The sequence below is a fragment of the Bison bison genome, unplaced genomic scaffold, assembly GCF_000754665.1.
Source record: "Bison bison bison isolate TAMUID 2011002044 unplaced genomic scaffold, Bison_UMD1.0 scf7180017864109, whole genome shotgun sequence".
Classification (NCBI taxonomy): domain Eukaryota; kingdom Metazoa; phylum Chordata; class Mammalia; order Artiodactyla; family Bovidae; genus Bison; species Bison bison.
The window spans coordinates 1,968,368-1,979,704 of record NW_011494681.1 but is presented as its reverse complement, the minus strand read 5'-3'; the positions used below and the strand labels follow the sequence as shown (position 1 = coordinate 1,979,704).

Genomic DNA, 11,337 nt, shown 5'->3' with positions numbered 1-11,337 from the left:
TTCTCCAAATTAGGTCTGGGAGCAGCTGTACCAACATCACATGGGAACTGTTAAGAAACAGAATTTATGGGGCCTGGACCCATAATTTTGGGGGGTTGGGATCAGTAGTCTGTGTTTAATAAACCTATAAGTGATTCTGCTGCAACTTGATATTACTTTTGTGCTTCAGGTATGAATGTCCTGGCCTCCTAGTTATCATAAAAATGGCAAGCCCCTTCACACTGCTTCCCACATGTAGTATCCATACCGTTATGCCATATACGCAGTACTTTTCATGTCCATTCATTCTTCCAGAACAGCCTGCAGGAGCCCTGTGAAGTTCCCTGGTGGCTCAGATGATGAAGAGTCCTCCTGCAATGTGGGAGACCTGGGTTCAATCCCTGGGTTGGGAAGATCCCCTGGAGAAGGGTATGGCAACCCACTCTGGTATTCTTGCCTGGAGAATTCCTATGGACAGAGGAGCCTGGCGGGCTACAGTCCATGAGGTCACAGAGTCCAAAATGACTGAGCAACTAAGCATAGGAAGCACAGCACACCAAGTCCTTAAGAAAATCTTCACCCATTCTTAAGAAAATTAACAACAATTCTCTAGTATCATTTGGCATCCAGAGTGTACTCAAATTTCCCTCAGTTGCCCCAAAGAATGTCTTTCATGGCTGGTTTTTTTTTTTTAATATTAGGATGTAATCTAGGTTACTAAACTGCTTTTGGTTATTGTGTCTCTATATTCTTTTAGCCTAGAATATAGGTCCACAAATTACAGCCCATAGGCCAAATCTGGCCCGCCACCTGCTTTTGTCAATATGCTCAGGCTGGAACAAAGCCATGCCCTTTTCATTTATGTATATGATGGCATTTCTGCTACAGCACTGGAGTTGAGTAGTTGCAACAGACACCATATGGCCCATGAAGCCTAAAATAGTTACTACTTGGCCCTTTACAGAAAATGATTGCTGACCTAGAACTATCCTCTCACATTTATTTTTATTACAATACTGACTATTCAAACAAAGACTCAGAACAACTGCTTGTAGAAAATCTTCTTTTAGATTGGTGTAATTATATATATATAAAATTCATCAAAATTTCATATATTGTATTCATATACTTAAAAACATAAAATACTCGGAAATTATCAGCATTCCCTGGGACAAAGTTAAACAACTTTTTATGTGTTAAAAGTATACAGGAAAATTGAAAGGCAAACAAAAATTAGAAAAATAATCCCAAGGTCTGGTCTCTTCTCATACTTTATTTTTCAGGAAGGAAAAGGAATGTCATGACTGACACAGGGTAGTTTCAGTTACAAATTAAAGTAAAATCCTTACTTATCAAGTTTCTCATTTGAATAGGGAAATGGGTAGGGAAACCAGAAAGACTTCTTTCTTTGGGAAATCATAACACATCATCTCAACTATGAGTGCCAGAGTCTACAGAAATTCAGGTATGTCCACAAGATTGTCAACAGGAGTACAGAGCCATGTGCCTGTGCCACATAAATGTCCATGGGAAAAATGAATGAACGAGTACTGACCCTTTACACATTTGGACTGGGCAGGCGGTCATGATAATATTCACACATTTATTAGCCTAGTCTTTTTTTTTTTTCAGTATAGCAAGCATGCACAGCTTACTAAAAGCTGACCTGTTCTGTTGGGAGCTCATGCATGTTCATTGACACAGGATTCAGGGAGCTTGGATCATGACCTTCAGAATAGGAATTCACTGGTTTTATGTATACGGTTATATGGAAAGCTAGAACATGTCCAGCCTCTCTTTCCAGTTAACTTAGGTCAGACTCTAATGAATAGTACCTTCTCCTGCTACTCTGAATACAGCATATCTATCCTACTGCTTACCTAAGACATTGTAAGTGAAACATAAATCATCATGAAAGGAAGCTCTATTAATTGGCTTTATCAGTTATATAACATGGAAAAGAATTAAACTACATGCAACCTCAGCCATGTCCCTAAAATGTCATTTAACCTATAAAAATTAAAAAAAAATTGGACCTCCTTCACACAATCTATATTTTACATTAATCTTTTTAGAAAGTTATCATCATCCACTCTAGCAAGCTGACATAAATGGTGCCGAGGATGAGCTGTTGGTCAGAAGTAAGGCTGAAGATTCAAAGAATTCCTGGTTGGTTCTTGAGCAGTGGATCTTTTTCCTGGTTTCCGGGGAAGAACAGGGTCTTTGCATGATTGAGGAAAACATTCAGGCCTTTGCCTCTGATCACGATCCCAGGGCTGTTTTCTATTGGTTTGTATTCCTTGTGTTTTCTGAAAGCAATGTGTTGGACAGATTAAAAAAAGATCTCCAGCTGGAAAAGGTTGCTTTCTACAAATCTTTCACAAGTCAAGTGCAGAATCGTTCATTCCATTTAACTTATGGCTTTTAAGACAGTGTTGTCTTATGAGAATACATTTTCTCTTCTTTATGCAAGAAATGTGCCTGCTTACTATAACTTGAGATTATATGTTAAGCATTAAACTGACGATCTGGTAAAGTTATTGACATTTGGTAGCATTTTTAGGGATTAAAAAAAACCACAGCAAAATTAATAGGCTAGTTTGCTATTCATCATTCAGTAGAAGATTTTCTTCCCACACACAAAATGTTTCAAAGCAGAAAAGGGAAAACAGCCCACTTGTGCAGAAATATGCCATTTATTTTTGACAATATACTCTAGTGATTTAAAGTGTTAGAACCAGCAACTTACTTGTACATCAAAAAGGCGATCACAGTGACGAGTATGGCCAAGCAGCCAAGGGAGACCAGGATACCATTTGCCGTTCTTAAAAGGGAAGCTGGGTCTTAAAACAGAAGCGAGGTCATATTAGTGACAGCTTCCACCTAGAGGACATGCTGCTTATAATGTAATTAAATCAATGAGGAAGGGAGCAAACAGAAGATATATGGCTCCTCTGAGCTTTCAGTAATCTTTCCCTTTACATAATACATAGTCTTCAGGGAAGCTTATCTTCCATTTAGAGAATGAGTTAGCACGTCTGGAACCCTGTGTTAAGGGCTTAGAAGATGTCATGTCCTGAAGACACCTGCTCTGGTCTGAGTTAACCCAGCCACGCCCATGCAGCAAAGGGCTTCATGAACTTTCTGCCCACTTCTCTGGCCTCATCTTCCACTGCCTACCTTCCAGCTGGGATAAAGATCCATCCTCCCCATGCTCTTTCAGATTTCCATGCCCTCTGCTGGGAATGCTCATCACCAGCATCTAACCCTTTGCAACGCCTTCCAGACACGCATGAGGGCACTGGGTCATGCCTTCCTTTGTCATGTCTCTCCTAGTCACCCTTCCTTTGCCTCCACCACACTGTATTCACAATTATTTCTTTGGATTATGTCTTCTTTGTTCTCCCAGAACCCAGCAAATCAACTAGTCTTGTCTCTGCCATCAAAGTATAAGCAAAGTTGGTCTCTTTTCCCTCTGTCTTCTCCGCCACCATCATAGTTCCAGCCACCAGCCCTCTCTCTTGTGAGGACATCTTCATCATCTGCTCACTTGCACTGTTACCTTCCAATAATCCTGGCTTCACTCAGCAGTCTGAATGATCATCTAAAAGTGCTAATCAGATCACACTTCAACCCTGCCAGCAGTTCCCCTTACACACAGAATAAACCCAAACTCTGTCAGTGGCACATAAAGATCTAGATGAGCTGTTCATTCTTGAAATGCAGGTCTCAGTTCAAAGGAGGCCCTTTGCCAAGTGGGTGCCACCAAGTTGGCAGCACTTTCCTGACCTCCCAATCTAGAGAGTCCACCTCTGTCTCCTCTCTTCCATGCTTGTCACTCTCCATGCCTTGTTTCATTGTCTTCACAATATCATTTTATTTGTTTATTCCCTGTTTCTGCTCACTAAAGCGGGGATCTTCCTTACCTTGTTCCCACTCTATCTAGAACTGTCTGTGTGGTGCCTGGAGCTGTGCTTGGCATGGAGTGGATACCCAATGAATATTTGTTGAAAATATCCCAGGTGATTCATGAACATTCAGTGAATCAATGATTAAAAGTCATTTCAGCTAAAAGTCTATGGGCTTGGCTTCAAACAATGATCAACTTTTGAAATTCTGACTCTGAAACCCAAGTCATCAGTTTACAATTTCCATTGAATTAAAAGCTCTCTTTCCTTTCTTTTTTGGATTTTAAAAATGGCTCAGGGAGGGACTTTCTTGGTGGTCCAGTGGTTAAGAATCCACCTGCCAATGCAGGGGACACGGGTTCGATCTTTGGTCCAGGAAGATCCCACATGCCACAGAACAACCAAGTCCATGCCCCACAACTACTGAACCCACACTCTAGAGCCTGTGCTCTGAGAAGCCACTGCAGTGAGAAGCCTGAGTACCACAGCAGACTATCCACCACTTGCCTCAACTAGAGAAAGCTCATGCACGCGGTAACTAAGACTCAGCGCAACCATAAATAAATAAATAGAACGGCTCAGGGACTTCCCTGCTGGTACAGTGGCTAAGGCTTCATGCTCCCAATGCAGGGGACCCCAATTTGATCCCTGGTCAGGGAACTAGATCCCATTTGCCACAATTAAAGATCCTGCATGCCACAACTAAGACCCGGTGCAGCCAAATAAATAAATTAAAAAAAAAAAACAGTTCAGGTCACACCTAAAGTTATCGCTAACTACAATAAGTATTAAAGGAAAGCAAATATCCAAGCATCTAATCCAGGTAAGAGAATGGTGATTTGCCAGAACTGAGGAAGCTTCATGGACTAGGTTAAGACTCTAAAAGGCAGTTTTAAAAGCAGCTGCGGCAGCACAAGAAGAATGACCCCAGCAGCTCCCAAAAGTGACGGCATAGGAGATCCACATTCAGTAGGATACAGAGGCCCTGGCTACCTCTTTTTGACCTGCTCCCCAGTCCTGCACCCCAAGCCCCATGTATCCTGCTTTCAAGGAAGCAGGATACGTTTGCATCCCTTTTTTTTTTTTTTTTAATGTACACCTTGGCTCTTACCAACAATAAACGCTCAAGCAAATAACTATATGCATTATTACATATGCTTTTCTTGCAATGAGGTTAAAGCTGCCTTTTATACCGTTAATGAGTAAATATATATTTAAGTATATTTCACTTTATAAGATAGACTCCAAGACCAAAAGAATTATTTGTGAGTTAGTCATTAGATTATACCCGACAATACTCAAATTAGGGAGCGAAGTGGGAACTCCTCTGGTGGTCCAGTAGCTAAGACTCCATGCTCCCAGTGCAAGGGGCCTGGGTTCGATCCCTGGTCAGGGAACTAGATCCCACATGCCACAGGTGAAGAACCGCATGCCGCAGCTAAAAATCCCACATACCGCCACAAAGATTAAAGCTCCTGTGTGCCACAACTAAGACTCGGCAGAGCCAAATAAATGAATAAATAATTAAAGAGCAAAATACACGCTCCAATGTGCACACAATTTTACCTGTCCCTTCTGTTCCACCATGAAGCACTTCTTTTAAGAAGTAAAGGAATATTTTACAACATAGCCAGTTACATGTGAAATTCAGTTAGGGTCACCAGGTAGAGACCCTAGGGGTTAGGGAAAATAAACAGCCACCAGTGAGCGGGAATTTCTCAGTGAAATTCCTTCATCCACTTTGTCAACATTTTATCCCTCTGAGGTTAAGGGGACAAGGAGTAGTCTGTCTGCTGAACATTTAAGGACTGGGTAATCGGGTTTGTTTCCGTCTCAGTGTAATGCTAGGTAGACTTTGGGAAAGAAAAGAAGGGTCCATGGTAACTTAGAAGGGAGCCAAGAGTCCACCTGGTTTCTCATTTCTCTTCTTGGCTTCATGTCTCCCCTTTGTTATAGTTTAATTGGAGAACATTGTTATTTCTTGATGCTCGGCTTTACACTTTCCCTTTGAAATACAAACCTATCCAAGCATTCAGTGACCACATCCCATTATTACTTGTCCACGATCATAGCTGATTTTTTTCATCAAAAGGCTTTTCTTGGACTTCCCTTGTGGTCCTGGTGGTTAAGAATCCTCCTGCCAATTTAGGGGACACAGGTTTGATCCCTGGCCTAGGAAGATTCCACATGACACAGAGCAACTAAGCCCATGCACCACAGCTACTAAAGCCCGAGTGCCTAGAGCCTGCACTCCACAAGAAATGAAGTCACTGCAATGAGTAGCCTTCACACTGAAACTAGAGAGTAGCCCCCACTCACCACAACTAGAGAAAAGCCCGTACAGCAACAAAGACCCAGCACAGGCATAAATAAATAAATAAATAAATTTAAAGGTTTTCCTTTGGCCATTATTTCATACGTTCTCTCTCTCTCATCCCTTCCCTAAGTAGATTTGCTATTGTATTGTAATATCATTTTTCAAATCCACATTAATGACAGTTCAATGAATTTTACACTGAAATAAAGCTAAACATTAAGAGTGAAGTGTTGAATAGCTTTAGTATCAGACATATGCTTTATCTGCAACATGAAATGTTCGTACAACCATAAAACAAAACTTACCTCTGCTGTTGATAGAGACGAGGGTGCTCGTGAGGGCCAGACTTGCATCATTCCCCAGAGTGAGGTTCATACAGTATGTCCCAGACCCACTGAAGGCTCTCCTCACCGTCAGCAAGCACGTGTCACCCAGCTCCATGGCCACGGGGTCGCAGACTGGGTTCTGGGTGATCTGGCAGCTGGGGTCAGAGATGATGGTGCAGACCTCTGTGGGGATGCTGGGGGGTATGAACGACATCCAGAGGGAGAGAGAGGGGAGTGTGATCTCAGTTTAATAGGAAAACATAATTACACTTCTGTGAAACTGAATCCCACCTTAGTCTTACTCAAACTGTATGATGTGAAGCTGTCACATACAATTTACTCTTAAACAAACCTGGGTGTGTGTGAGCCACTGTTTCCTCTATATGCTCAGGAAGGTGAGGCCCTAGGACAGGAGGAGGAGGAAATTATTTCCCCCAAGGCAAGGGGCTGCTGGGAACTTGCCTCTCCTCTTTGGCTCCCTAGAGACTCAAAGATGCAGGTGGCTTAGGTGTTAGGCTAAGGTAGTACTAAATGCCAGTCGGCCCTGTGTGGGCCTGTGCAGATATCTGACTACAGTAGCAGCAGCAACCAGAGCTGTTCACGCAGCACCTGCTGTGTGCAAGGCTCCGAGTTTCAGAGAAGTGACACGGCCTTGTCTATTCCTCTCAACAACCTGACGAGGCAAGTAATAGTAGCCTAATGCAGCAGGTGACAAACCAGTTCTGGGAGGAGAGCTCACTGGCCTCCGGTCACAAAAGCAGATAGAGGTGGAGCTGGGATTTGCATAAAAGATATTTGACAGCTGTCCCTGTAACCATTCGGCTCCCACCCATTACTGTCTTAGCCTCTGTTTCACGTCTGAGTAGACTTCCTGAACGGAGAGACCAGGCTCTGAAGCTAGGCTGATAAAGGCTCAGGGAGTTAGATGAGTTCATGCTCTCTTCACCCTTGGCCTCTGGCAGCACCTTTGCCTCTCCAGTCAGGATGTTCTCTCTTTCTGTCCTCCCATTCTCTCCCCCAACTCAGAGAGCTTTGGAGCTATTCCTTTCTTATTTTGCACTACACCACTCAGCTTGCCAGATCTTAGTTCACTGACCAGGGATGATGAGCCCATGCCTCCTGCAGTGGAAGCGGGGTCTTAACTACTAGACCACCAGAGAATTCCCTGGAGCTCTCCCTTTGGATCAAGTATGGCCTCATTTTTATACCAGCTCATTCTCTAATCTATATATCACACACATACAGTCGCTAAGTCATGTCCGACTCTTGCGACCTGCCAGGCTCCTCTGTCCATGGGATTCTCCAGACAAGAATACTGGAGTGGGTTGCCATTTCCTTCTCCAGGGGATCTTCCTGACCCAGGGATTGAACCCAGGTCTCCTGCATTGCAGGCAGATTCTTTACCTCTTTACCGACTGAGTTATGAGGGAAACCCATATATATCATATACACATACATTTTAATTCCTTGATTCATTTATTATATTTAAATTATTTAACTATTTAGTGGGTTAATTGATAGAGTATTTATATATTAATTACTTTCTATTTAGTCTATTATCTATATATGCGCATGCTCAGTCGCAACTGACTCTTTGTGAGCCCAGGCTTCTCTGTCCAAGGGATTTCCCAGGAAAGAATACTGGAGTGGGTTGCCATTTCCTCCTCCAGGGGAATCTTCCTAATCCAGGGATGAAATCCACATGTCCTGCACTGAAGGCAGATTCTTTACCATGGAGCCACCAGGGAAGCCCCAATTGTTTATAGTTGTAACCAAACCACAGGAAGTCAAGTTATGTAATACATTAGAAAGTTTTATAAGTTTTAAAGATGGACAGGGTCATCAGGCGTTGCTATTCATCAGCACAAGGACACAGCCCTTCCACACTGGCTCCCCAGACTCCAGAGGAGCCTCAGGGAACTTCAGAGATCCTGAGCCTGCAAACCTAGCTCTGCCGGGTACCCACCACCTGGAGAGGTACTATAATCATCGTGTATCTGGTGACCCAATCTGTAAAATGAGAAGACTTGTATGAGTGTGTGAGGATTTGACATGAAAACAGAAGTAAAATGTTAAGGACACAGTAAGTGTCCAATCAGTAATTATTCAACAGTTAAAGGTGATGAGCATCGCTCAACTCTAGCAAAGCAAGTGCATACTTGAGAGCACTTGGGGGGGCCCTTCCTCATTCTGGCTTAGTGAGGAACTAGAATCCAAATTTGGGGCTTCCCAGATGGCACTAGTGGTAAAGAGTCCGTCTGCCAATGCGGGGGATCTAAGAGACTTGGGTTTGATCCCTGGGTTGGCAAGATCTCCTGGAGGAGGAAATGGCAACCCACTCCAGTATTCTTGCCTGGAGAAATCCCACGGACAGAGAAGCCTGACAAGTTATAGTTCATGGGGTCGCAAAGAGTCAGAACGGAGTGAGCAACTGGGCACACAGAATCCAAATTAACCTAACAGGTGGGAGGTGTGTGAAGGCCATTGTTCAGCCTGGGGTTCTCACTTGGCCCCTTCCTTCCTCGGAGACTGTGTACTCACCTCCCTTGGCAGGTCACGACGAAATCCACCAGGGAGTTGTCAGGCTGTGGCCTAGGCATCGGGACATCTGTCACTTGGATGATGTTAACCTCTAGAATGCCCTCTAAAAGGAACAATGCCCCATAGAAAAACATCAAAATACATTGCAAACCAAACCACTTCTTAACAAATCAGAAGGCCAAACAAAATGAACACAGCCTTTCGCCATGCTAGACTTGGGAAGCAATCTCAGAGTTCAGATACACGTCCAGGCAGCATTTTCAAAGTCAAAATGAACTGTTCTTCAGTACAAGCTTGACCTTTATTTCTGGAGCCTGTGTGCGTGTCAGGAGGCAGATGACCCTGGAGGAAGGGAGGCCTCATCCTCTGTGTCTCCTGCCGAGGGGCTCAGCCCTAGGGCATACAGCTTGAGTTGTAGCCCCACCCAACTCCTCTGCTGGGCACCTGTGAGCAGTGCCCCTCGCGCACAACCCTGTGTGGCTGTTCTGTTCAGCCCCTTTCTTACACACAGGAGGTATGACTTTGTGAAATCACCCAGAAGAGGAAAGCAGGAGCTGTGGGAACTTGCAGCTGGCCTTCCTTCAGGCCACATTCATTCAGATTTCTGAGCTGCACAGGGTGAGGAGGTCCAGGCCCCCCCCGTAGGCTCCTCGCTAAGCGGGCCTCACTGAGGGCTTGTTTCCACCGAGGATCTCGTTTCATCCCTTAGAGGGACGTCTAAGGAAGGCTGGAAAGGCAAGTGGAAATCTAGAAGCTAGTGGAGTCTTTTTTGTGCACGTGTGGTAGCAACTTGAGTGGGTGCCCTCGCTTCCCTACCCCACCCCTCCCCAGAGTCAGGGAAGGGAGTGGGTAGCCCAAGGTGGATTCTAACATCTTTCCCTCATGGTCTTACCTACAATTGTGATGGTGGCTTTAAAGTAGCCATATCTGGTAATATGGCAGCTTTCATCAGGAATCGCCCTCAGCTCCAGGGTACTGTCACCAGCAGTTACTAGAGGATTTAAACAGAAAGATTTTTAGATTAGTTGCTGAGAATGCAAAAGATGTCCATGATATAACTAAAGATCTAAATATCTGTTTACTTGCTGTTTAGAAAAACATCAAGAATTCTATACTGTTAAATTGCTTCAGAAATTTGAACTAAATGCATAACAATTCATGAGATGTGACAGCTATGTTATAAAATTGTTAAATTATGTAAGCAAGCACAGTTCCATGTCTTATTCAAATATAAATAGTAAATGAAAGGTGGAAGCCATTTTAAAATGTGTAACATAATAATCATGAAATAAAGCAGGCCACAATAGATAAAATTATATTGTAATTTTGGAAGAAGGTATTCTGGGCTCAAATTCTAGGCCCCTTGCTTTCAGCTCTTTGAGACCATGGGCATATCATTTAACTTCTTGCCTCAATTTGCCCATCTGTAAAATAAGAACAATATTTACTGACCTACCAGGGTTGAACTATTAAATAGATAAGACATATAAAACATGCTTTTCATGTCTACCACATAGGAAGTAGTTAATAAATATTCATTTCCTTGTCCCAATATGCTCTTATATATATACTTATTTAGATACAGATGTGTTATAACATATATGACATGTAATTTTAAATGTCAAGAAGCAAACAACATGGAAAAGGGCAATTCTTTCCCCATTTGGATGTCTCATGGATTCTAGGTTTATATTCTTGAAGTCTTACAGTCACTGTGATGAGCAGAGGTGTCAGGAAGGAAAGAAGGGAGTACAAGATACTTTTGAAAAATAGCCCTTTGAATGTGATTAGAGCAAAGAATTTAATGCTCTACTGGTTACAATTTAAAAGGCTCTAAATAAGGTGGTGGTGTTCCATTAGCAAGATAAAAAGACTGGAAAGAAAATATAATATTGAAAATACAACATTTTGTCTCTTAAGTTTCCAAAGACATGAAAATGGACCCAGTTTGGAGGCAATGAAAGCTTCATAAGAGCTGCAGCTCTAACACAGGAGTATGTAAGGATGGAGCCAACTGGGAGATTTCTCCAGGGCCTCAGAGCCTCTAGCGGGGAACGAGTGTGCCTGTGACACTCCTATGCTCAGAGGGAACTTCGCAGTGCAGCTCTCAGAGCAAGTCTGGAAATGAGTGCTCTCTGGCAGACACTTTGGGAAACGCTGTTTGAGTAAAACTCAGAAAGGTTCTGACACCATGTCAGATTCAGATGTAGGTGTGGTTTATCAGCAGGGCAGGCTGTGGCAGAGTTGGCTATATTCCCTGAGTCTC

The 11,337-nt window shown here is 43.2% G+C and overlaps 1 protein-coding gene across 1 annotated transcript in view; it reads right to left on the bottom strand.

Annotated features, from left to right (window-relative positions):
* Positions 1-1,232: 1,232 nt before the first annotated feature.
* GPNMB (glycoprotein (transmembrane) nmb) overlaps positions 1,233-11,337 on the bottom strand; it is a 27,068-nt gene continuing 16,963 nt past the window's right edge. Inside the window, exons 7-11 of the mRNA XM_010839048.1 lie at positions 9,964-10,062; positions 9,072-9,174; positions 6,510-6,724; positions 2,729-2,822; positions 1,233-2,288 (exon numbers count right to left, since the gene is read on the bottom strand). Of these exons, the coding sequence (XP_010837350.1) occupies positions 2,135-2,288; positions 2,729-2,822; positions 6,510-6,724; positions 9,072-9,174; positions 9,964-10,062 (665 nt within the window). The 3' untranslated portion in view covers positions 1,233-2,134. The remainder of the gene's footprint in view (positions 2,289-2,728; positions 2,823-6,509; positions 6,725-9,071; positions 9,175-9,963; positions 10,063-11,337) is intronic.